General features: G+C 34.4%; 1 protein-coding gene across 1 annotated transcript in view; it reads right to left on the reverse strand.

Moving 5' to 3' along the window:
- The window catches only part of LOC131065849 (DNA-directed RNA polymerase II subunit RPB1), a 30,744-nt gene extending 13,610 nt beyond the window's left edge, over window positions 1-17,134 (reverse strand). The window contains exons 1-10 of the mRNA XM_059207373.1: window positions 16,845-17,134; window positions 15,887-16,150; window positions 10,484-10,792; window positions 10,218-10,376; window positions 9,880-10,041; window positions 9,586-9,806; window positions 9,351-9,492; window positions 8,937-9,272; window positions 8,526-8,812; window positions 71-329 (exon numbers count right to left, since the gene is read on the reverse strand). Of these exons, the coding sequence (XP_059063356.1) occupies window positions 71-329; window positions 8,526-8,812; window positions 8,937-9,272; window positions 9,351-9,492; window positions 9,586-9,806; window positions 9,880-10,041; window positions 10,218-10,376; window positions 10,484-10,792; window positions 15,887-16,150; window positions 16,845-16,928 (2,223 nt within the window). The 5' untranslated portion in view covers window positions 16,929-17,134. The remainder of the gene's footprint in view (window positions 1-70; window positions 330-8,525; window positions 8,813-8,936; window positions 9,273-9,350; window positions 9,493-9,585; window positions 9,807-9,879; window positions 10,042-10,217; window positions 10,377-10,483; window positions 10,793-15,886; window positions 16,151-16,844) is intronic.
- Between the last annotated feature and the right edge of the window lie 10,362 nt (window positions 17,135-27,496).

Below are 27,496 nucleotides of genomic sequence, written 5' to 3' on the forward strand. Positions count from 1 at the left end.
AGAAGACACATTGATAAGAGGCAGCGAATTATAAATGTGAAAAATAAATATATTGTATGATTCAAGATACCTGATTTACTCTATTTTCAAAAGACTCCATCATTGTTCGACCAGGTTCTGCCTCCAATTGCTTATCCTGAGCAGCCTTAATAAGTTGTTTGACTTCATTCTTTGCTTTTGAAATTGTTTCATTGATAACTTCCATGGTTGCAGCATCAGCAATTGTATCTCCTATACCAATACTGAAACCCTGTTGTAGCAACCAGTAGTTCACAAGCCACTGTGTGTGACCTAAAAACTTACGAGCAGCATCTGGACCAACTTCCTCCCTGCAAGATGCAAATATATCAGTACAACCATGACACGCACCTAGAACAGAAAATCTCAGAATATAATTATATTCCACGGTCTGTAGAATGCTTCTATAGTCTTATATTGCTTGGCATTACTATAGTACCTATAGCTGTGTTAGATGACAATTCAGTAGGCCAAAAATAAACAACGCAGAAAAGTAAATATTTTTCACTCGGTAAACTTTATATAAAAAGATGAACCAATAGCACATGGGTCATTGTGATAGGAATGATTTGTATATTCAGATTCTTGGAAAAGTCATAATCATCTACTTTTTTACAACAGTTAAAGGGCACTTTTATTAAATACTGCAAGTCCCAGTGATTGGTGAAGAGAATAAAAAGAGTGGTTTGTAAGCTATGTATGAACCTCTTCAACATTGACATCTTAGATACTAAATAATCAAGTATCACATCTTTATTATAAAAAGATGACCCTGTGTGTCACGGGTCATTTTCACAGAAACAAACACATTTAATTTGTACTCTGGGAAAACTCATAATCATCAACCATATTTTCAACAGTCAGTATGCTTGTCAATCAAATATTGTAAGTTCTAGTGATTGGTATGGCAGGTGTATCTTGCAAGATGTGTTTGAACTTCTACAATGTGAACACCATTGCAAGGCTGTACATGTTCTGTCATGCAACAGTTATATATTTTTTCTTGAAGTTATTTCAGAGTTTCTTTCCGAAAGGAAAATAAAAAGCTTGTTTAGTGTTTTTACTATTTTTCCAATGTGCTAGGCTCCTCAGACTAGTAATTCTAGGATAACAAATATATCAGATCTGTATGCTAAGTAACTAACACAGAGCTGGAATGAATCTGTAACAGTTATTAAACAAAGAAAAGAATTGAGAAGGTGCCCCTCATTCAAACTTTGGAGAAGATAGAGGATTGGGAGAGGCTGTAGAAGGCTGGAAAGGTGACTGGCAGACACTCGAAGGAACTGATTTTGCAGTCTGGAAAATGCATCACTGGTCACCCAGAAGTTGCACTTGTAACCTTGATGGTTGTGCTCATGACCTCTGCCTGAATTTTTTTTCCGTCAGTGGTTTTCCCTGCAGGTCACACCTCTGACCAAGAAACTCATGATCCCAACCTTTTGGTTGCACTCTTGACCTCCAGCAGGTGGTAGTGACCATGTGAAGTATGGACCTGTAATTTGTTGAGGTTGCTTGCCTCAAAGTGTTGATCCTCATGCTGTTTGCAGACTTCAGAATCAGACAATCTGCGAGGAGATTTTGCTAACAATAGTTCTGGAAGACAAAAAAAAACGGTGATGTTTGTTCTAGAGACTACCTTAGTCAACTACCTAGGAGGGCATGTTCAGCCTTAAAATAGATAAAAAATGGTATTGTGAATCTCCTAGGTGCTGGTAACACAGTGGCTTATACACAATGTGTGAGGCAGAGAAGTAGGGGTGATCAGGGCGGAAGGTAGAGAACTATTTGCAGAGACAAGGAGAAGAGAGAGAGCAGAGGACAGAGACTGATAACAAGGCCAGCAAGTAGAGGTCAGAGCTAGTGAGCAGAAAAGGATCAGATCAATCTCAAAGGCAAAATTTGTAAGTGTTAAAAAACACATTTGTAACAAGGCTTTTCATTGTATCAAATTGTGCTCAGAGTAGGGGTAGGTGCTCCTTTGGGTTGATGCTCCTTTGGATTGGTGCCCATAAACTTCAAGAGTTGATGCTTCTTGAGTTGGTGCCCTAAACATTGTAATCAATTTTATTTGTGAGGTTGGATTGGAGCAGTAGACTCCAGCAGCATTTCTCACCGAGGTTTTTCCCCACCATGGGTTTTCCTCGTATATTCTTGTGTTATGAGTTTGTTCTGTGTGTGTGTGTTAATGTGTTTTATATCTCTGCTCAAAGTTTTGTGATTACAGTTATTAAAGTTATATTTAATCCAAAGAGTTAAATCCCCTGAGGTGTGACCTTCATCATCACTGCCAAATATATCTTGCACTCTAGATTGAGCTCTACTATCACTCTTTGACGTTTGCTTTTCACTTTGAACCTGTTGTACCATAGCAAATGAGTTTCCCTTTTATCTTTACTGCAGCAACTTTCTGATCCATTTTCATCATTTGTACATTTATCTGATTCTTTCTTCATCTTTCTTCCACAATCTGATTCAGCAGTGCTAGGCTCTTCTCCATATACTCCCTTCAGTTTGTCCCATATGCTCTTTGCTGATTTACATTTCTTGACCTTTAAGGATACAGTATCAGTCAGCCCACTGAGAATAGTCGTTTTGGCTTCAGCATTACACTTGTATCTTCTTTTTGTTTCGGGATTGGGAGGAGGACAAGTAGGAACAGAGTAACCATTTACAACTGACATCAAAACATCATAGCCTAAGGAAGACAAATAGACTTCCATTCTTGAACTCCAAATGAGATAAATTTGAACCATCAAACTTTGGAACATTAGCAGAGAATGACTCATACATCACCATTGTGTTCCCACACCAGAATCTACCCAAGCTAGAGGAAGCTTATCTAACTAGGAACCTATGGCTCTGATACCAATTGAAGGAACACAATGGACCACTAAGAGGGGGGTGAATCAGTGGTAATCTAAAAACTTTAATAACTGTAATCACAAAACTATGAGCAGAGATATAAAACACATTAACACACATTGCAAACTAATGAGCAAGAGCAAGAGGAAAGAACTAGGAGATGCACGTTTATGTTGTACAACACCTTGATGAAGGGATTCAACCTTAGAAGAGTCCTAAAACATATCTAAGCTGATGGACATCAAAATGAGTATGCAATAAAAAGTGAAAAGTGCAAATGATGTAATTTTCAACTCTACACTTTATTGCATGATAAAAGAATAGTTAATATTTCCTACTAGTGATTGTGTTAAGACATCTTGAATTACTAAAGTGCTCTGGTATAATGACCTTTGTTTAGGGATCATACAGATGTAGAAATTGTCAACTAACCATTGTTTAGCTATATTTCATTTCTCATTGTTGCTTTCTTATGTTCATGGGGTATCAAGTTCCCATGAAAAAAGATGTAAAATTTAGAAGCTCATAAATTAAAATAGCCAGGATGAAGGTGCTTTCAGACAACGGAGGCACCATTATAAAATTGGAGCATATCATTATAGTGGATTAGATGAAATAACAGGGGTGTAAGATGTTGTCTACCCTTTTTGGCATAGATTGGAGCAGACCATTGGTGGGTTAGGTGATATCTACCCTATTTAGCATTAGCATTAGCATTATTGAGTAAATCTTATGCCATGTATTCGGATGTTATTCAAATGCTTAGAAAGGGAAGTCACTTTTTGTTTCCAGTGTTGGAAAAGAGTTTTGAAGAATTTATTTTCTTCAATACCCTTTATTCATGTCCACTGACTTGGCTTCTTCTATACTCACACTTTCATAACACAAGAAGTTGCTTTTCCATTGGTGAACTAATATCCCACTCTTATTTTCACAAGATATGATTGTTGCTAGATATCCTTTTTGGGTTTTTGTCTCTGAAGCATAAGATTTTAGAGTTTGATGAACAAGAGGTTTGTGATTATAAGGAGCCTTATTTTGAATTGTTATTAAGAGCATTCCTTAGTCATTCAATGGGTGGTTCTAGCAAGTAGTGAAGTATTATAAGCTTTTACCCTCACTCTAGTTGGAGACAATGGACAAGCCTTGGATTGCTTAAGGTTAATAAGGCAATGTGCTGCTGCGTGTGGTGCAGTCACAGCAAGAGAGTCCTCAAAGAGAACAATCCGGACCGTGCAGCAAGAGTTACATAGCAGAAACAACGCAATCATGATGGAGGCAATGTAGAACAGACTTTATTATCTCATGAAAATCAGTTACAAACTACCTGCACTATGCGGGCTCGCAGGCCTGAGTACAAAACATGCGTGTTATGCAACATTTGGCTCCAGTAAGAATGCGAGCCAACTCTAGGTCTCCTGATCCTTAGATCTTTTTTCTATCTTCTAAAACTTGATTCTAAATGGTTAATTACATTAATTTATGTGATCAAGGGTGATCCGCGTTAGCCCAAGGTGAAACAATCGTCGATGACAAGATGAAACGTGTAAAACAACAAGATCCGCCTCCGCCAAAGAGATCCCTCCAGAAAATCCATAGAATGAAGTGCGGGCCCAAGGGAACGTCAGCCACACACCAAGGAACGTTGGAAACAACGAACTGAAGCTTCAAAAGCTACGGAAGAGATCCACAAGATTCCCCAATAGCAAATAGGTCCAGGCGGTTCCAGTGTTCTAAGCCAGAAAACTGTCTCAGATGCCAGAAGCGATAACTTGCCGGGAAAAGATCCAAACATCCTGCGGACCAAGGATAAGGTAGATGAACATGTCCACGATCAAAATCCAACTCCGCAAGATCCAGGGAGCAAATGCAAAGAAACGCAGAATAAAATGTTGAACTGCAAAACAGGAACAAACTGAAAAGAAAATGTTTTTGGTTGATGCAAGATTGCCAAGAACTAGGGATGCTCCAGCATCAATCTGCTTAGGTATAATAATGTGTTGAGACCTTGACTGTTAATTGTGACCAACAATGTGGAAAGTTGTATCAATTTGTTCTCCTTGAGAATTGATTTCAGCGAATTTTTTCACTCCATTGGTTTATGTGTGATCATTTTAAGCTTTCCTAGGAAATGCATTCCTATTTTGGACTAGAATATTTTGTTAGTAAGCAAAAATTGAAATACTTCCTGCATGCAAGTCAGACAACCTTTTTCAATTAATAGCATCAGAGATGATTTCTACTAATCTTGAAATTTAAATTTAAATTCACTGAGCTTTCTACAAAGCAAAATAGGTTGTGATTGGTGATGTTAATCAAGCTAGATTTCTTTCAAAATATAGAGAGAAATCACAATAACCAAGACAAGAAAATTTTATTTCAGCTTAATCATTTATTTAAATAGCATATCAAAGCTTCTAGAAGCATAAAATATGCACAATGAAAATGCTTGCAATCCTAGATTTCTTGAAAATATCAAATAGGATACTTTAATTCACATTGCTATGTTGGCTGGATTGAGAAGACAATCAAATGTTTATCTCCTATGTAATCATAAATGGCAAGAATCCACAAGCTTGCAATGTTTTGTTGTCTAAAAGTTATCAAAAGTTGTATTTTACATCTACCCTATCATCCAGGTATATGTTCTGCTAACCTATCTTGAACTGTCCTAGCTTTCCCACATAGTTATTTTCCATTATACATACATTCTCTTTTAATATACCAATTAGCAATTCCCTCTTGAGGGATATCCACTCTCATCCTTTTTAGAAGCATATCCATCTGTCCTTATATTGATTGTTTGACTTAATGGTTTTCTTTCCAACATTTTCCCTTAGGAGCCACAGAATACTTTAATAAACTCCAAGCATTATACGTTTGTAATTTAGCTGTATCGAATGCTTATATTTCCTTTTTAGTCATACATGGCAAGAATCCACAAACTGCAATGCATTTGTGTAGAGAAGTTATATTTTATGTCCTATATCATCCAGGTACATGTTTTGCTAACCCATCCTGAAAGGTTCTAGCTTTCATTCACAGTTCTAATGTATTTTGCATACATTCTCTTGTAATATACTAATTTACAATTCCCTCTTGAGGGATTTCTACTCTCGTACTTTCTTGAAAGTGTATCCGTCTATCCTTGTGCTTGACTTGTTGTTTTCTTTCCAATATTTTCCCTTCGGAGCCACAGAATGCTTCCTAATAATGCTAGCATTAGATGTCTGTACTTTAGCTGTATGGATTGCTTAATATATAAGTTACTTTGATCTGTATTGGAACTCTTCAGAAATTTGTTTGATATTTTAGTGGGCAGCGTTTTTGTCTAGGAGTGTCAATGAAGAGGGTTAATGAAATGCTGGCAATTTTTTCTATTTTCCTAGATTATGAATTCTTGCCTGTGTTTACTGGTTTCTAAGTTGGTAAAAAAACAAATTTAAATTGATCTTAGAACTGTCAAAAAACAGATTCAAAATTATCTCCCTTATCATTTTTGCTAAAGTTCGGGGGGGTCTAAGAGAGACATGAAGCATACAGTAGAGGGACCATCCATTGCAAACACAGATGGAATTCATGATATTGTGATTCAGGATTCAAAGCGTCATAGGCAGACTCAAGATCAAGTGCCAATAGAAGATGCATTGTAGGAAAACATATACTGCGTGTGTGTGTGTGTGGATGTGTGCACGTGCGTGTGTATGCGTATGTGTGTGTCTCTCTCTCTCTCTCTGTCTCCGTGTCTGTGTCTGTATGTGTGTCTCTCTGTGTCTCCGTGTGTGTGTGTGTGTGTGTGTGTCTTTTTACATTTCTATTATACAGATGTCTATTTGCCACATTTTTCATCTTTCATGAAGTATCTTGATATATGTAGGTCTTGTTTTAGTCATGTTTTGTTCCCTTTGAACTCTCCAATTTGTCAAAGTTTAGTTTTGGTTTTCAGCTAAAAAGTAACGTAGCAATTTTTCATGTGGCTGAGATACACACACACATATATGTATAAGTATATACATATATATGATTTGTGATTTCGCTTACAATATTGCTTGTGAGGTTCATCACAAGGTTTGAGTTTGCGTTCAGGTTTGGTAAAGCAAAAAATTTGGAACAAATTTGTCAACCGATAAATTCGAAAAAAATACTTGATTAAATTTGAATTATATAAATCTGAAATTTTTTATTGTAATATATTAAACTTTAAATAAATTTTAAATATTAAAATTTAAACAAATTGAAAACTATTAAAAAGCAAAATTAAACAATTAAAATCTAACTCGATATATAAATATTAATACAGTCACATTAAAAGTCCTAATTCAACTATTTAATTGTCCTTTCCATCAAATATTGCTAGAAAATCAAATAAAAAGTCAAAATATGATTAAATCATGTTGTAAATTCATATAGAATTCATATGCTCACCGAGCTTGAACTACATATAAAACATAATCATTCAATCAACTAAAATAGACAAAAAACAAGCTTTGTAAATGCAAAAGCATCTTACCAAGAAAAAACAGAAGCAAGACATGACTCCTAAAGGTTCAAATATTGACGAAGAAAGAGAGTGATAGATTTAAGCCGCTCCATTCAACTATCGGAATTTATTATATGTTCAATCTTTGGCTGTATCCTGAGGAATGCCAAGATTCACACACAATCATTATAAAGTTATAAAATGTTGGCTGTGATGGTTGGTACATGAGCTTTACAGCACAATTTTGATGATTTGGGGTGACTGTTGTGTGCTGAGAGTGAGGGCAAAACCAAATGTTCTCTTCACTTGCCTGCTTACTACAATCTCCCTGAGGGTTGTTGGGCCACCTCTCATCTTGCTGGGCATTATAGAAAAAAATAAAAAAAACTTACTACTAGACCTGTTTTTTAATTTTTTTAAATTGAAAAAAAAATTGTAAGCCCTCACCATATGAATATTAGAGCGAATTGAAATTAATTTAAATTCACAAGATTTCCAACCTTTTGGTTGAAATGTGGCAAAGCCTGTGAAATAGCTTGTGAGAAATTAATGCACATCTTATTTTACCCATATTGCTGCAACTTGAATTAACTTCAAATTGCACTGATTTTAGACTGTGATAAGAGCAGCAGAATGTGCATTGGAACAAGTAATTTAGGCCTTAGCTTGCAAAACATGAGAAACTAGAAGAATTGAAACAAGTTCATGACACAGATGATCTTTATAACCTGGAAAAACCCTGGTGTGGGGAAAACCAGCTGGAAGTGTCAACTGCACAAGCATCCTCTCCTTGCTTTAGCAATGGGTCCAATAAAAAAAACTATAAGAAGCATAAACCTCACACTCTTTGTTGTCTCTACTATTTTGAATGCTCCTATTGATAGATTACAAGGAGCCCATTGTAGGCATCAGCTATAAAAATTTGACTATTCACTGTTGCTTACTCTTACATACATCAACTACTATGCTCCCATCTTTCTTGCATGCTAATTGCTTAACCCATGGTTCCTCTTATGCATTGTTCATGACGCCCCTTAATTTTTTTGATAAACTCATATGTTTCAAGTATACCCAAACAAAACATGTCATTCAAAATAGATGATTGCTCACTGTTTTTGCTAATTTTCCATTAAGGTGTACATGCGATGATAGAAGTATATACCAGATGACATGAATTAGACTTCCTGAGGAAGTCCCAAGAGTTTTCTTGCAAAGAGTGCCAGAAATAACCTCCCCTTTCTCAATCCGTACACATGTATCCCCTGGTGTAATAAATCCTGTTTCAGATTCAGCATGCCATGCAGAGTACCTTATAAGATTAATTTGCTTTGGAATAATCAGATTGAAGACTTGTTTGCCAGTCCAAAGAGGCCTTGGCTTTAGAATAGTTGGAGCAGGTATCTTCCCATCAAAATCCTCCCACCACATTAGGATATTCATAAACACATCCTGCAAAGAAACCAATATTGTCATCATTACATAAACTTTGCACCAAATACAAATTCCTAATTTCTCATGCAAACTTGCAAGACAAAAACACTGCAGACTTCACCAAACTTCTCACACTACTCACCTTCTCTATAAATGTGTCTCTTTTTGTAACCTTTCGACAACCCAAAAGTGTATCTTGCACAATACCCATAACTGGCCTATTGGACTGAGGAGAGACAATGCATTTTGGCACCATCATTAGTTCCAAAACTTCTGCTCTTGTCTCGAATGACTGGGGAACGTGCATGTTCATTTCATCTCCATCAAAATCAGCATTGTAGGGTGATGTGACTGACAGGTTTAATCGGAAAGTTGAGTAAGGCATGATTCTGATTCTATGCCCCATGATAGACATCTTATGAAGACTTGGTTGTCGATTAAAAAGAACAAAGTCTCCATCATTCAAGTGTCTCTCCACCTACAAGACAAAAATAAATATAAGCACCTTGCTTGAAAGTGTTTCAGAAAATGCGAATCACAATAGTTGATCTTGTACTTTATAGCCCAACTCTAGATGATGATCGCTGCTCTTTTTCAAGTAACGGAGATCAAGTCTCTGGCCATCCTCCCTGATAATGTATTTGGCACCAGTTTTCCCTGGTGGAGGATGAGGTCCATATTCAACGAGTTCCTTTAATCTGTTTAATTAATTCAAGCTGAATCAGCATAAATTATACAACAATGGTCATGCAGCAACAAAGATTAAGAAACTAACATCTTCTGCGCTTTACCTTTCCATGTTATAAGGAGTGACAGTCTCTGGATATGTCAGGTTCAGAGCAATACTCCATGGGACTCCTAATTCATCAATATTTATATTAGGATCAGGTGTAATAACTGTACGTGCAGAAAAATCTACACGCTTCCCCATTAAATTTCCCCTGATACGACCCTCTTTAGCTTTCAATCTGCTGCATATTGACTTAATCGGTCGTCCTGACCGCTGGGTTGCCTGATGATAAATAGCATAAAACATCAGCTTAGTGCTAAAAGACACAAACATAATCAATGACAACAATATTTACCCTTGGCTGACCAGGCAGCTCATTGTCAAAATATGTAGCAATGTGGAATTGCAACAATTGTGCAAACTCAGATATAATATGTGCTGGAGCCCCAGTTTTCTCCTGTTTTTTTAGATTTTCATTGTGTCTAATAATCATGGCAAGCTGATGGGTGAGATCATCCTGCAAAATGATAATAATGAACTCTATCAAAACTTTTCATACGTCAATGAGATTAAACATACCAGTCTGCAGAAATGTTAATTTTCACAAAACATAAGCTTATAAAATCTGGTACTTTTGAACTAAAAAATATGAGGGTGTGTATCTAAATCACCAGAGAAAATTGTGGAAAATACCTCACTCCTACTTGTGGTGTCCATCATAACTGAAGGTCTGACTGGGGGTGGAGGAACTGGAAGCACTTGTAAAATCATCCAGTCTGGGCGAGCATATTTTGGGTTCAATCCCAACATTTGACACTCCTCATCAGTAATTCGCTTTAAAACACTCAAAACCTACATATAGTTGAGACAAATTGCATTGAGACAACTTGACAATATACAGAAACTGTTTGCATTCTGAAACTGAACACATCCAGTTAATTTTTCTTAAACATAATTACCCTCTCGGCAGTTAACTGTTGTTTTCTCTCAACAGGCTCTGGCATCATCTGCTCTGGGTCATCTGCTTTCTTGCGTGGAGCTTTATATTCAGCCATTATTTTCATTCCATCAATGTAGATCTTGGGCTGCTGGGCACCACAACCTCCTTGTCGCTTCTTCTTAACCTCATCATCTCCATCTTGACCTTGGTCCTCATCAATGACATCTCCACCTTCACATTTAGTTTTATTCTTGCAACAATCCAAAACCTTTCTGAGCCTGTGTTTTGGATTCTTTACTTTCAATGCTTGTTTGAAACGATGATCCTCCTGTAAAAAAAGAAAAGGTAGAGCCTCAGTTTAAATAAGAAGAAAAAGGCCACAAGAAAAATAATTGAAAATGGGATGCAAAAGGAGGAAATTTGATTCCTTACATAAAGGTATTTGCTAGCATTGATTCATCTAAAGTAGAAAAACATGTAAGGCACTGTACACTTGGCTAACAAATTCTGATTCTGATTTCATTCTCTAGGATTTATTAAGCCTTCTTTATAAAAAGCATATTATAACATGGCCTAAAAATCCCTTTATCTTGACAACATATAATATAAACTCAAATGATTTATGTTGGTGAAATGTCTAAAAGTATTTTTGATTATGCTGGCAGCTTGGTATCTGCACAGGTAAGTTCCAAAACTGGCGCAGACTGTCTCCAAATATTTGATGACACAATGATGGTATAAGAACAATCTGAGGAAAGATTAAAGAGTTTGAATGAGAAGCTGTCACAGGCCTTTGTATGCCAAAGGTAAATTAGTGAAACAAATAATAAAGTTGCAGAAGAAACTGTTTCAGGTTGGGAGCAAGAAATTAATTTTGATGATTTAGAGTGAACTGACCAGGTTAGCGTGGCAATCCACAATTGAGATATAAAAAAGGTCTCTGATTGGTGTAATTGGTGGGTATACTCAAACTGGTTGTACGTGGCAGATATGCTGGTTGGGATCTTTCCCAATGTTCTTGAAGCATACTGGCATGGGGAACAAAGTCATTCCTGGATGACAGTTGATAAAGAAACTGCGGCTATCGCAATTGGTTAACTATTCACTACTAGACTTTTATAACTTACAAGAAGTCTGATGCAAATTCCAGGATATATTAGAGTTGTGGCATCCTTTTAGAGTTGTGGCATCCTTCTTCACGCTAATGGTGAGTTTGACATTATAAACTGGAGTTGAATGTAGCTCATGGGGTTCACAGCTATTCAGCAGCACTGTTGATGAAGAAAATCCTCAGTTAGAGGGAACAACTCCTTCAAGGAGAAGCTACTTTATATTCAGCTCTAAAATCTATTCTAATAGCAAGATTACATAATTTAATCCAATTACCATGTGGCTACTGACAATAAATAAAGAAATATATAGCGGGGAAGACTTATTCGTGTACTCAAGGATAGAGACTTCAAAAGAAGGTGGATATGAAGGTACATTTGTTCCTCATGATCGAGAGCTTGAAAGTAAGGGAACATACAGATTTTCACATGCAACAGGAGACAGATCAACACTCTTGCATACCACCTCTTTAGCAGAAGTCACGGCTCAGCATCCTATTATGTACCGAGTAAATCATATTGTGATCTACTTGGAAGCTGTCATATTTCCAACAATTATTATACATTACAGAATGCATTACCAAGTTATTATGCCTTTTTACAATTAATTCTACATTTCATAATTCATAGCCTTCTATATGTAATGTCCCGACGGCACCCCCAGCCGTACAACACCTCCCCCGAAGGCTCTCACCCCATACGGTGGCTAAGAACTCAGTGTACAGTGCTATACCGTACCGTACGACAAACCCAGGCTGTGCTACTCCATACGAAAACAGTCTGTATGGTGACTACACTCAGCACACAGGTCCGTACGGTAGTGTTATGCTGCCCATAGGGCAAGAATGTGACCGTACGATCACTTCCTTCTACCCAGCATATGGTCTAGAGGTCATACGGCATCAATTCCCTTCCCTCCGTGCAATGAATACGGTTGCTGATTCACTACCAACTACTTTCCTTTGTGTACGGACAACTCCAGTATTGAGATGCGAAGGGAAAAATATTATGCCGCATAGTGCAAGGTAGACAATATTATCAGATTAACACAATTTGGCACAGGAATGAGCACACCAGACATGCAAGTAGAAATTCAGATTCAATAATGATAGCAATTCAGATTACAATAATCTCGGACTGAGAGCAGAGCAGAGTAGGGTGAGGAGTTACTCCCACCGAAACTGCGGATGTCAAGTAGGGAGGATCTTCCACCTCCGAAATGGCTGACAACTGAACTCCAACAAGAATTCGCACATACAGAGAAAACACCAAATTCACATACCTACAACTAAGCCAAACTGGGCCATATAAATGGGCTCCGGGAAACTTCCCAAAGGGTTACAAACGGGCCGATAGGGCAAGGTAAAAACTTAGCTAATAAAAGAGGCCCGAAAGATTTTATTATTAAATTTGGGTCCATACAATAGTTAATTAAATTATTTAATTATATCGGGGACATTACACTATATTATGATCTAACCTTGTTACTACCAAACCCTAAGGGAGGAAAGGGTGATTATGTTGCCAAGGCACTGAGAAACCAAACTACAACAAGCTCCCTCAAGGTTTACAGATGCAGACCCTTACCCCATCTCAGGATTATACCCTCAAGGTTTACGGAATCTGATCCTTACCCCATCTCGGGACTACCTAATAAATTGGAATTAGACCGCCTCTCCCTGAGCACAAATCTAGCCCATCCTCCATAGGCATTAGCAGATGATTGAGGAATGGGCTATGAGTACACTAACTTTTAATGAATTATGAATAAATATGTAATTAAGTATGATTGTCATACATATTGCAGTCTATATTAATATTACTATTAAATTCTGCATAAGAACATTATCAGGCTTCATATATTAAGCATACATATTAAGCACATCCCCATGCATACCACCAAGAACAAGGATGTTACTGCCTGAAACTTAATAACAGTTCTGAACTGATCTGATCTGATCGATGGTGATCTCACTTGATGCTTTGATTCCTTTCCTTTATATCTCTCAATATGAGGGAGAGATCACACCTCTTCATCATGCATGCCCTTTGGCAAAAGACACACCCTTTCACCATTAGCACCATTTGAAAGAGTGCAACTCTTCATTATTTCTGCCCTTTGAAAGGGACACAACCTTTTACAATCAGATCTGCACTTCTTATTTAAATCAGATCTCAACTTCTGATTCCCAAATTATCCCCCCTCTCAAATGAGGTTCTCTTCTCCCTTTTATATCTCAATGTTTGAGGGAGTCACACTTATCATTTCGTGCCTTTTGACCATTCACTAACTTTAATCAAATTTTAATTATATTCTTTTATATTTTATTTTTATTTTTATTTTTTTATTCTTTTGTATTTAATTTATTATTATTATTTATTATTAAATTCTGTTTCAAAGTGGGGACATTACACATGTATTCTGTCACACTAATGGGGATGATGTTTGCGTAGCCGGGTGCAAACAACCATGTGATCTCAGTAGTGATTAGATCACTCAGAATGTTGCCAGAGAAAGATAATAGAAGATCAGGAAACAATGTGCTAGGTAGCCAATCTAGGGGGACCAAAAATGACAGACTTTTCACCATTTTCCAAATTCGACAGGAATAGTGCTGATATTCTTCAGGCTCCCTTTCTATCTTGAGATAAAGGTCGTCAACAAAGAATGATATCACAAAACTTTTTAATGTTGCACAACAAAATATCCTGTACTTAAACAAACAGCAGCTTGTGGCTATGGAGGAACTCAAAAGAGTTTGTAGAGAAAAAGAATTATTGCCTGCTAGGTTGGGGCAGATCGAGGCAGAATCACACTCAAGTACTGCTGAGTGTGAAGGCCTAAACCAAAAACTGAATTTGATGGAGACCACGGCAATGGCTGGAGGTGCATGGAACTTCGCAAATAAGAATAAATCCAAAGTTAAGGGAGATCCCCCATCAATTTTCAGTGAGATTCTAGTAAGAATTGATTTGATGGTCTTCATGGCTGCTATAAGTACAGCACAGGCATCTGAGATGAGAAGTATTGTCGCAAACAAAGACCCTGTTCTAGCGAAACTTTTTATAATCTTAAGCACATGAATGACAAGGAGCTTGTTGTAGGCCTTCTTCGTCTTTTGGACCAAAAGAGATGGCAGGCATTACACAGTACAAATATGTATTGAAATGACACTGCTCACTGATGCGGGAGCTGTAGCATCACAGGTAACAGACTTGTGCTGTGCATTGCAGAGAAGAAACTATCTTGCAGAAGTAGTTTTTCCCAAGTATAAACACATGAATTTGAGTCAAGTACATGGGCTTAAAGAAGCCTTAGCTGAATTTAATGCCTACTTGGGGGAAAGTGACACAGAAATAAGATCTGGACAGGGAATGTTTATAGCATTGCAGTGACATTAATTGAACCTTTCCATCTGGGTGGGTTTTTGTTCAAGAGTACCTTTATTGATACAATGATGATTTTGTAAGGTTTACATATTTTTGCCATGCATCACAAGAATATCTTGTGAAATCTGGAAAGCAACCAGATATTTAAGTATCTTACATCTGCACAATTGGCATACCGCTTCTGTGGCACAATTATTTTGGGATATTTTTGTCCATCAAGGTCTAGGAAGTACCAGGATATTATTCACCTGCCATGATTTCAAATATAAGTGCATGGATAAACCCAAAAAACTTGGACTTTGCAGTTTGAGTCCCGGATGACTGCATCAACTAGATTGACTGCAAGATAATATTGAGCCTAGACTTGTTGACCCACTAAAGGGTGGAATTGTTTACTCCAACAAGGTAGTGATGATATCTACTCCGTGAGCAATCGATGACAAGTTAATTGTTAGGCAAATTTTGGCTTGAATGCCATAAGCTATAATCAAACAAGCTGCGTTGAGTCTTGACAACAAAAATATTGCCTATAATTGGAATTTGACTGCTGTTTTTGTAATAAATGCAGATTTAAATGTGAGGATTGTAGATTGCTCTTTAGAGGTGATGTATGATAGGCAACTGTCTAAACTTATAATCTTGCCAAAGGTGCATTCAATGGCTTAATTGTATGAATCTTGTTTGTTTTTCTGCTCAAAATATATAGAAATTTGTTTGTCATCTCAAAGATAGTGTAATTACCATTTAGCCTCAACATTAAAGATAACTGGGAACTCCATAATTTACTTAAATTCATTATAGAAAAGAGATCTGTTTTCCAACTATATTGCAATCATTCCATAGATTGCATTTTGTGTTTGACTGTTAATGTCCAATCTATGAAAAAAAAAACTAAAAAAACTTTATAGAAGTTAGCAACATACCTCATCTGCAAAAATCCTTGAGCAGTTGAAGCATACACAACGCAAAATTGAAAGAATGGTCTTCAAAAACCCAATATGATACATGGGCTTGGCGAGCTCAAGGTGTCCAAAATGCCCAGGGCATTCGGCCATGCCAGCAGAACAAGTTTCGCACTTTAGCTTTCTATCAATGGTACCCAAACGTGGATCACTCAATCCCCCAAGCTTTGGCTTCCCACGCTCATAAGTTTCACTGTACTCAATTTGTGTAACAGACATTTGCCTCTGCCATAAACAGTCAAAATCCCAATCCAACTTCAATCCCTCATTTATCAAACCAAATGCAAATTATAAAACGACTTTTATAACACTTTGTATGATAGTTACAATAAAAACGCTCGGATTTGGGGTTAATCATTGCATTTAAATTTGTATTAAATTTCTGAATGAATTTTTTATACAAAATTTAACAGACTTACACAGTTTTGTCCAAAAAATGTTTCAAACCCCGAAAATAATGGGTTTCATATAGGCAAACTAGAATCAATTCTGATCATAGAGCAGGGTTATTAAAAAAATTAAACTTGATGCATTGAAACATAGTAGGGTCAAAGTACATAATCTAGAATACACAAAATGCACAATTTCACTCCGTAAACTAGGGTCCACGGGCCATTTTCTGCTAATAAAACTTAACTTGGCCATAGTTCGAGTTTCAAGATACAACACAGTTTTCTCATTTTTTCTTAATTCGAGAGTGAACCATGCTAGGGCTTAAAGAACCTGACTTGAGGTCTAATGCATTTTTTTAGCTCTTTTCCCCAATATAAAGTAGGGTAGGCAACCAAAGTTCCACGTATTTTTCACTCGCAGCACATTTGACTCTTTCCATTAATTTGATTACTCAAACATAGTAGAGTAAAAATTTTCCCAGCTACGCAGGTCAGAAAAATCAGGTTTCTCTGAAGTTTGTACTTACAATTTCATCCGGGCTGATAATGCCGAACTGGACGACTTTCACCTTGGCCACTTCGGCCGGGGAGTATGGGAATCGCGTATCCATGCTGCTCTATAATCAGTGAACTATATTTTTATCTTTCTTTTGGGGCTTACTGAAACCCTTCCAGCAGAACTACTAACCCATATTTTGACCTCTTCGTTGCGCAGAGATGGAGAGGGGCTTCTCAACAGTGGCTCGCGATTTCTGTACTGATTGAAAACTCAATTGAACTGTGTTGGGGACTCGCGATTTACGAAATGTTGATCTAAAAATACCTATATAATATTTCAATATTTTAATAAAATTGATATAAAAAAATTCACACAATTTTTTATTTTAAATATTGCAGAAATATTATGCCTGAGGTTGAGAGTTTAAAAGATCATTTTAAGTAGTGGCAAATATATTTCAGAACTGTTACACAAAAATAGAACACGATTCATATTTCTAAATGAGTTTCTTCTGTAATATAATTTAATTTAATTTAATAAAGTAATGTATGATGTCCAAAGTGTTAAAAAGAGAGTAGAAAATATATCTACTCAATAGTATATTCAATTTTCATAGAATTGAATCTATATATTTCTATTTAAAATTACAAACAATTAATGTGTAATAAAAAAATGTTTGATAAATATTAAATATTAATAAAGGTAAGTTTTTTTAAAAGTTTGAAATTAAATTGTTTTGCTATCTAATAAACAATGAGCTTTAACAAACAATGAGTTTTAAAAGTATGAAATTAATTGTTCTTTATTAAGTTTGTTGTAAATCCAAAATGATGTTCTTCTAATCTAATGTGAAATGTTCTTGAACTTGAAACTCTAGTAAATACGAAATTGCTGATTTGTTTTTCAAATATTTTTTCATATGTTGTATTTTTTATAAAACAATAGAAGCAATTTCTAAAACATGTCTTTTTCAACGTTATAGATTTCTTGCTTACTTTGTTGTTATTATGCATTTGAGACAATGGTTGTAGGTATATGCAATGTCCTAATTGCTATTAGTACAATTAAAAAGATTTTTTTCGACAATTGAAAAGATAAAGAATGTGTCATTGCAAACTAAACAACTGGGCTAAAATGGAATGGAGAAAGCATTTACAACTTTTAATATGCCATACACTTGCAAATTTCACACAATTAGAGAAATGTGTTAGGCATATATGTATATAACTGTTTTATAGTGAAATCATTGTTTGGATATAAAACAAACATTATTTCCTGGTCAAGATAAGTGAATTGAAAAAAAAAAAATGTTCTCAAATGTATAAGGAAAGAAATAACTCAAGAGTGTGCAAGAGATGAATTTTTGAAGATGATCTAGGGTTATCTCGATGGCCAATGGAGTGATATGTGTTGACTGACAGGTACAAAAGTTGTGATCTTTGGCATCAAATCATCTTATGATGTTATTGAATAGAGAAGTTCTTGTTTAGTACATGTTCCTCTATTTGTAAAAATTGTTGCAGTAAAGTTGGTTGCAATTGATTTCTAAGGGTGTGTAAGGAGAATTTATTAGTGGGTGACAAAGACGAGATTGTTACAATGGATACAAATGAAGAGATGTAGAAATGAAACATAAATGTTTTTTTTTTCTTGTTTTTTTGTTTTATCATTTTTAGTTTCATCATCATTAACGTCTAACAAATATTAATAAGTTGTCCATCTACAACCAAAAACAATTCCACCTACTCTTCCAGCTATATAGTTGTCTACACCTTGCATAAGCATTTTTATTGTTGTGCTAGGTATGAATGCATAATCCTAGCAAACATGAGAGATATTGTCAACTACACTTGACTCATCCATGATCGTATTCTAATTTGGGAGTAGTTTTAAAACGTGTTATAAATTCTTCCCCCTACATATATTTTCGTTTCAAACATTTTAAAAGATTTCTAGCAAGTTCCAGTGTAACCATCATTTCTCCTCTACAATCAACTAAATCAACAAGAAGGATCTATTTCAAACTTTTTGCTTTATTTAATCTACAAAACAATTTTAGCTGGAAACAAAAGTCACAGATAATAGGTTCAATAGTATTTTATTTTTGTTGGAAAATTCTACTTACTTTTTTATGTAATAACATGTATCATTTTGTTACTCTTGTTGTCTTTTGTTATAAGTCATCTCTAATAAAATTTAATAACAAATTGTATTAATAACGAAATATTGCATCCAATAATATAATGAAAATATTGAATGGAGTAATAATTTAAGTATAGTGCGAAAAGGGATCTTACTAAAGATATGATGAATAGATAAAGTTTTCTATTGGAACAAATGACTGAAGAAGTGTTTTATTAATATTCTTTTTGTGGTTGGTATAGTAAGCACTAAACAAATTATACAGTTGTCACTCCAATATGTGTCTATTTTAGAAATTTAAAATCTGTTTTTGTTAATATTTGAGTAGGCATGGTTCATAAGTGACTCCAAAAATGGATTTGTTTTGTTAAGTAAAAAAAAATTCATAAGTGACTCCAAAAATGGATTTGTTTTGTTAAGTAAAAAAAAAATTATTTTTTTTTTCAAGAAAAAAATCATATTCCTTTTGTAATTGTGTTGTCTTGTTCCATGTTTATATTGAATTCTTCAACAATTAGGACTTTGTTGTAAGCATGTATTAGATTTGGTGCTTGTTTAATAATGCCAATTACTATAACAAGTTTTGTACGAGGAGACACATATATTTATCAAATTGATTTTGTAGTTATGAACAATTAATTGTGCTAGTATAGCTTCAATGTTATTGGTTTTATAATAGTTCTAGTTTGTGATTTGTATTGCTTTTTTGATACATATCATGACTACATATGTAATATGCATAGAAATACACTCAGAATGTTGTAATTTGTATTTGTTGTCTAAAAGAAATATATCTATTTCTTGTAAAAATATTATATCAAATTTGACAAAGTCATAACCATTTATAATATCATCGATATGGGATTTAGACTCCATGTATTCAAGGAGGTAATAGATGTCGAGGTCTTTTTCATTTAGATGTTTTATGTGTATTGGAATCACCATTTTGCTTATATGACTAATCGATGTCTTTTGTTCACAACTTTGTGTTTTAAAAATGAAATGTATCTTGTAAGTGGATTCAATAAGTATAACGAATCTACATTTCGTACATGCAACAATGTGGTGTATACTAGTCTATGTGACTTGACTCCTAATGGATCAAAGGCAAGTTCACCGAATGTGGGACTTGGTGATCTATGAATTGTTTGTGTGCATCCAAGTTTCACAAGGAACTGTTTTTGTATTTTTTACTATAATACATGTTTATAGTTTGATACACATTTCGCTATTCATACTATAGGCATCCATTATTTTAGTCAATTGTGTTAGTGTATAGATTTTAGAATTCCTAGATTGTTGTTGACCAATTTTGGAATTGTTAATTGAATCCATATGATATATAGTTTCAAAATGTGTATTCTTGGAAAATTAAATCAACTCCATTTACAAGTCCATATTTTTATATTGTAATTTTTTGTGTATAACTCAACAAACCTATTGTGTTTCAATGCAATTTGTCAATGTAATTTATTTTTCCATAATTTGTCAATGTATGTTTTGTATTGCCATAGTTTTTATTGAAATCATCGACTACATCAATAACAATTTCTTGACCAAAACCAATTGATAAAATTTTGGTGTTGTGTGAGGACAAAGATTTGTTTCTATTAAAATGATACATTAATGGTGGATCCATAGGAGGTATTACTATTAAAGAAAGTTATATCATAGTCTGATTGTGTATTGACTTGTATTTTATTTATAATAGTAACAAATGTTTTGTTTATTTGATGTATAACTATTTGTAATCTATAACATTGTGTGTGGTCCTTCTAAATACTATATGCTTCTAACTCCTTATTCATGATAAGGTTCTTGAAAAATGAGACTCTCAAACTTACATGTTGCGCTCGACAAAGATCACCACAAAAAACCATGTCAACGTCTCCAAAATATTTTTTGGTATATGCTTAATCTCTAACATTCATTTGTCAATATAATGTAAGAATTGACTACCTATTAAAGAGGCTTCATCTAGAAGGAAGATGCATAATTGCTCATAGTGTTTTTGTAAAGTGTCTAGCATTTCATTGCTAAGTGGTGTTTGAAAGGATTTGTCAAAAGACATTTACAATGTAGAATGTATCATTGAACCACTTGCAATATATATTATTTTTCTAGTATATGTCATTATCAAATCCTTTTTTCTTTAGTTGATCAAAAAAGGATTGGAGTTACAAATATGTAACATTATTTGAAAAATTAGTTTAGTTGTAAATGTCTTACATGTTCTTGCATTGCCTGCTAAGAAAATGTGAATTGGTTTGTTTATGTTAAGACTTTTTTGTTGAAATGTCTAACAATTGCTTGTTGTTCTTTGTTGAGAATTCTTTTTAATTTATAAAATTCTATATTTTTTTAGAAGAATTGGATTTTGTACAAGTTGAAAGCCACTTTCTAGTTTTTTAATTCATTACATTTGCTTTAGTCGTTCTATAACAATAGCAAGGTCATATGGTTCAATACTATTATTATTGTTTTTATGAATTTTGCAACACAAGCATCTCCAAGATCAAATGGCAAACAAAAATACCTTCCACAAACGAGAGTTGCACAAATGAATGCTATATTACTCAAAAGAAAAGAATACAAAATGAATTACAATTTTGTACAATGAGATGCTTATAAAGAAAGCACAAAGCTAAATTTAGGAGAACTAAAGTGCAAGCATGAGGAGCTAAACAAAGCTCAACTCTAGCTAAACTAGGTGCGTACTAAAATAAGCACTCCTACGTCAACTCAAGAAAAAAGCATAACTAGTTGTTAAAAAGAAAACAATAGCTAAATATGCTCTAATAGTTTTCTTTCTTTGACAATTTTGTAGTCAATACCTCATCCTTTTCAAGTTCTCTAGATGCATCTAGTAAGTCTCCCCATAAAGGATTAAAATTTTACGTGTAATTGGATTCATTTTCTTTTATAGTCTTCTCATGGAAAATATATGCATTTGTGAATGATTTGAATCCTTGTTTTAATTCATCTTCATTATCATCGAAGGGAACATATAGCAATAATCTTTCTCTATTAGTTTTTGTAATCAAGATGTTTGTTGTGTTTGACAAACTAGATAATTGCAAGCGTTCTTAATTTTAGATTTGTATTTGTCATTTTTGTGTTTTGATGCAAATTGAGCAAGACATATCTATTGTCGATTTGGAGGATGATATCTAGATAGCGATCGATAATCGATTGACACATTATGTTCTTTGATTCGTCGAGTTTTATTTTTAGAGACGATGTTGATTTGAGAATGAATGTTCATTCTTGAGGTGGTCGTGTGTTTATGAATACACATGTTCTTGAACTTTAATTTAATGGTATGGAAAGAGCTAAGTGAGTAGCAAGTTGAGTAGACATTTGTTGTAAATTCAATAATAATTTTTTAAGTGTTCGTATCATTTGTATAGCATCTATTTTCATTGTTTCATGTTCTTTACATATTCTTTTGAAGGAAATATTCACGGATTTATCTACTTTTGTCACATAGGATGAGCAATATCTTGTAGCTACATATGCATTAAGGATAAATTGTGCATCAATATTTGTCTGCGACAAATCTAATACTTTGGTAGCGAAACTATTATTTTATGTACGAGCAAGTTTTAATTTGAGAAAGATGGTTGGTTTTTTGTTTTGATTGCAATGTTTTCATATATTCATGTTCACTTATTAATATTTTCTCTAAGCATGAAGTAAAGGTGACAAATTCATCATATTATTCTTGTTCAATTGCTCTTTGGATTTTAGTAGCATTATTTATTATGATTTGTTCAATTTTTATAATTGGTTCAAATATTGTCGTTGTTTTCATTTGTGGAATTGAAAACTTGTATATAGATTGTATTTGATATATTTTACATATCTTCTTGTATGGTAGTGTCAATGCATCTTTATAAATTTGTCTTGTAGCAAGTTTGTATCACATGTAATCTACTTGTCTATGGATTTTTTCAGTTTCAATAGCAAAGGACTTTCCCTATATCGATGCATCCTTAATCCATAACAATGCACAATCATGTTCATTTCTTCTATTTTGTTACAAAAATGAAATCATTTGCATATCTAAGTATTGTATCATCGCTAGTTAATAGGTTCTTCATAGAATTGGTTTGATGTGTGTAATAGTGACTACACATAACAGGATCTTCTTTAGAAAGTGATTCTATGTCATTCTCTTATTCTTCATTGTTGTTCTATTTTTTGTTTCAATTTTGTTAGTTTAGATACTGATGGCAGCCACTGGTGTTCCACACTTGAGAAAGTTAGAAAGAATGTTGGTTGGCCTAGTTGTTAAATCATTGCAAATATGTTTTTCTTGAGTTGATAAAAACAGTGTGGTGAGATTCAAGACTTTTTTAAGTCTATGTAACTAATATCTTATAAATATTTTGTCTAAAAATGTTTTTTTTAACATCTTTAGCTAGTAGAATTTCTCCCAAAAAATTCCATTTTCTAGTTCTTATTGATATGCTTCAAATGATTTTCTCTTTAATTACATACATACTTTTGAAAAATAAATTAGTTGTATGATTAGCAAAGTCATCGCTTAAATGTGTTAGTTCCCTTTTTGTTATTTTTTTATATCTATAAGATTTTATTATATTTCTCTGTCATTTGTATCCAAATAAAAGTGTTGGAGAGTTCATTTCTTACATAAATTTGTATTTAAATAAACATACGAGATGGTTTTACTAGGCAAGATCTATTTGAATCATTTTACCATGCAAATCATAAACAAAACACAATTCATCGAATTCATGGTTAAGTGACTTGTAGCATCGTAAATTATAACCATGTACAATTTACACCACTTTTTGTGCCCCTACCTTAGTGTGACCCATTCTAGCTCTCATCCAAGCTTATTTTTTGCCTTTCACCTTGAAATTGAAATCATTTGTTCACATGGTGGTTTTAACCTTTGTCTTGGACTATGTACACCCTATCTCTAGCTTGTTCGCCTGGATTTGGGTGGACAATGGTGCCTGGGGCACCATTGTCCTATAACAGTGGCACCAAAAGTGCCCTTGTCTTCCAAAATCAGGCCTAATTTTGAATAGGTTAGTGCATGTTTCCCGCTCATTGGTTCTAGATCACCGGTGTCTCAATTTGACCATTGGAGATTTACCTAATCGAGGAAATACCTTGAGAACCCAATATAAGAGCATTTCTCTAATTCATTTTATCATCACATCACAAGATATCAAAAGCATTTATTATCTTCAAACATTGAGCATCAAGGCGACATTTCATCCCACAATATCCTTCAATAATTCTTCAAGATCTACACACCATGATACTTCAATTGTCATGCAAACATGTGTGTTTGATTAGGTCATTCATGTCTTGTCTCATCATGTCATGTTATTGCATCAACAATCGTGATCACATTTAAATAGCATTGCATCATCAACTTACGATCACCTACAATAGATCTAAGATATAACATTCAACATTTACTTCAGTATTTTAATTCATTTCAAGGGTTAATTCCAAATCCGAAGTTTGACCTAGATGAACCCCTAGTCCCAACACATTTATTTTATTTCTTTGTGCAAGTCATAGATTCAGGAGCTGTAAATTTAGAATCAAGAAAAATAGACAGAGACAATCATATCTAACTTTTGTACGCACAAAAAGCGGAGGACAAATTTGTCCTACACTACAATGTCTAATGAATGTCTCGTGAAATTATTGGGTAGAATCTAGGTAGCATTCTAGTTCTAGATCAATAAAATGTGTCTACGTCCAACATTCAGGGGACAAATTCACTCAAAGCTACTTTGTCTTGATTTTTCAGGCCCAATTTCCAGCCACAAGTTCCATTCATCTTCCTCATCTTTTCTTTATGATTACAACTTCATACTATTTAATTGATGTTCATTTGTGTCAATTTTTAATCTTTTGCCCTGGATCTACCATTCATTTTCTTATTTTTTAGTATCCAATTCAATCCCACAAAGGGAGCCACCTAAAGTCAATCAAAATCCATCCCTTTGGGAGTGAATCTATTGATGTCATCTCTCTTTCATGTAAGGACCATGTGAATAGGTTTATTCCCTATTTACATAGCTAATTTAGTGGATTCCTATTTTAGTACCTTACATTTTGGTGAACCTAACATTTTTTTAAGATTTTGCATATTTTTTATTGGGTGTTTTCATATTTGATTTTTCATAATTTTATTGCATACATTGAGTGAACTTTCTTTGGTTATTAATAAAGCATATCACAAGTAGATTTTATAAATGGAGTTGTTATCTTGCTTCGTTAGTTCAATTTCAAATTTAATACAAGATCTTCATGATGTTCCCTTTTATGCATATGATGATAGCTCATGTTTTCCTTTTATCCATAACCATTATTTATTCTCCTCCACAGTTGGTCTCACCCATGAGGATCATTTGGTGCAAGAGAATGATATTCTAGATATCTTTTCTAGTGATACCATACCTACTTTTCATTTCAATGACCTTGCCTCTATAGATGAAGCATTGATGAGTTTGTGTACCTCTCCTAAAGTATCTTTAATCCATGAGGAGAGAATCAATACCTTATCAATGATCTCTCTAATGGAGATGCAACATTGAAGAGTAACATTGAACCATCATTTTCTCACAGAGATACTTTGGTGCAAGAGGGACAAAATAATCATGTTAATATTAGTAAGATCCTCCTTATTCCCTTGGAGCTTATCTTAATCATTAACATGTTTTGAGACAAGATGATGTTATGCATTTTATTCATGACATATATCCTAGCATAACATTGACTAAAGATGAAGCTTTAGTTGATGAGAATACTTCTTCCCCACCTAACAAAGTGGATAAGAACAATGGTGACTGGATTGAGAATCTTCCCACAAATGATATTTCTTCATCATCTATTCATCCCTTTGGCCCTTCAACATGTCCTTACACAACAAATTACAAAGAAGACCATAACAAAATCCCCCTCCTCCTTTATCAATTATTTTAGCACAACATTGTCCTTCATTCCCTCGAGGGACAAGACCTATCTATATTGACGATCAAGAAAAAGATAGAAAAAAGAATATTTTGGAGACTTAAATATGACAAAAAAATTACCTTTCTGTTTGTTTGAATTATCAATAATTATAAGAACAAACATGGTAGTGTGCATTGCCTCTTTCATCGTAGCTATTCTCAATCTATTGGTAATTGTAAAACTTTTAAGGCATTTGTTGAATCACTATGTGATAGAGCTCATATACACATTACACCAGATCTCATGCTTTCTCTTGATCCAAATTTAAAAGTTGTGCATTGTCACTCCCTTCCTCTATTATGTTGCTCCTCACTATGTGATCTTAGTATATTACCTTTTGGGAGCTCTTTATCATTCATGGTGGTAAAATTTCATGTGCAATCATACTTGCATAGCGACATAATAGCCTAGTTATTTTTGTCTTTGCATAGTTTGTTCAATCATTCCTTCTTTCCCTTCGTGGAGTTGTGTCTTTTGTAATGATCTCTTCTTGATCGTGGAAGTGCAAATCCTTGTTGAGGATTTCCTTCCGATTATTAGAAAAAGTGTTCCTAATGAGGATCTTTTCTTTGTTATAGAATTATGTGTCTTTAAAATGATCTCTCTTTGGTTGGCAACATAATAGTCTTTCTTATTCTTGTCTACATGTTTGGGGGGGAAATAATGCTTCGATCATCTTCTTCTCTCTTTTCAAGGATTTTATTTTCCTTTGTTGAGTTGTATATTTCATAACTTGATGTCCTTTCTTGTATAGAATTATCCCCCACTTGAGTACACGTGTCCCTTGGTTTGGACTTATTCCATGCTTGAAACAATATATCTTTTATCATTAATCTCTCCTTAGTGATTTAATGGAATCCTTCACTGAGAATCCACTTTTTAGAGCAATGGGAAAAGTGTGCATTCTTAGTTTCCTTTCCCATTTAAAGATGATGTCTTTATTAAAGGTCTCCTCTATTGTTGCAGGTAGAGATCTTTAGGCAAAGATCTCTTCCTCCTTTCACTATGCATCCCTCAAAAGGATCCCTTTGTACTTTTTGAAAGATACTTCTTTTACAACCCATCTCTTCCTTGCTTCAAAAGAGTTGTACCTCTTTAGCTTGGAAGTAATGTACATTGTTGGTTAAAGAATATCTCCTTGGTGTTGAAGGTGTGTATACCCGTCTTGCATTTCTTTAAGATATAAACATTGGGCTATGTCGACATCTCAAGGGGGGGGGCATACATACAGCCTCCATGTTGCTCATATTGTGGATTTCCTTGCATGCAATGCTTTGCTTGGTTATCCTTTTTCAATTCATGTTGTGGATTTCATTGCATAGAATGATTTGCTTGGTTATCCTTTTTCAATTCATGTTGTACATTTCCTTGCATACAATGCTTTTCTTGGTTATCCTTTTCCAATTTATGTTGTGGATTTCCTCGCATACAATGCTTTGCTTGGTTATCCTTTTCAATTCATATTTTGGATTTCTTTACATATAATGTTTTGTTTGGTTATCCTTGTTACAGTCTCCCAACAACACCTTT

The sequence above is a fragment of the Cryptomeria japonica genome, chromosome 6, assembly GCF_030272615.1.
Source record: "Cryptomeria japonica chromosome 6, Sugi_1.0, whole genome shotgun sequence".
Taxonomy (NCBI): domain Eukaryota; kingdom Viridiplantae; phylum Streptophyta; class Pinopsida; order Cupressales; family Cupressaceae; genus Cryptomeria; species Cryptomeria japonica.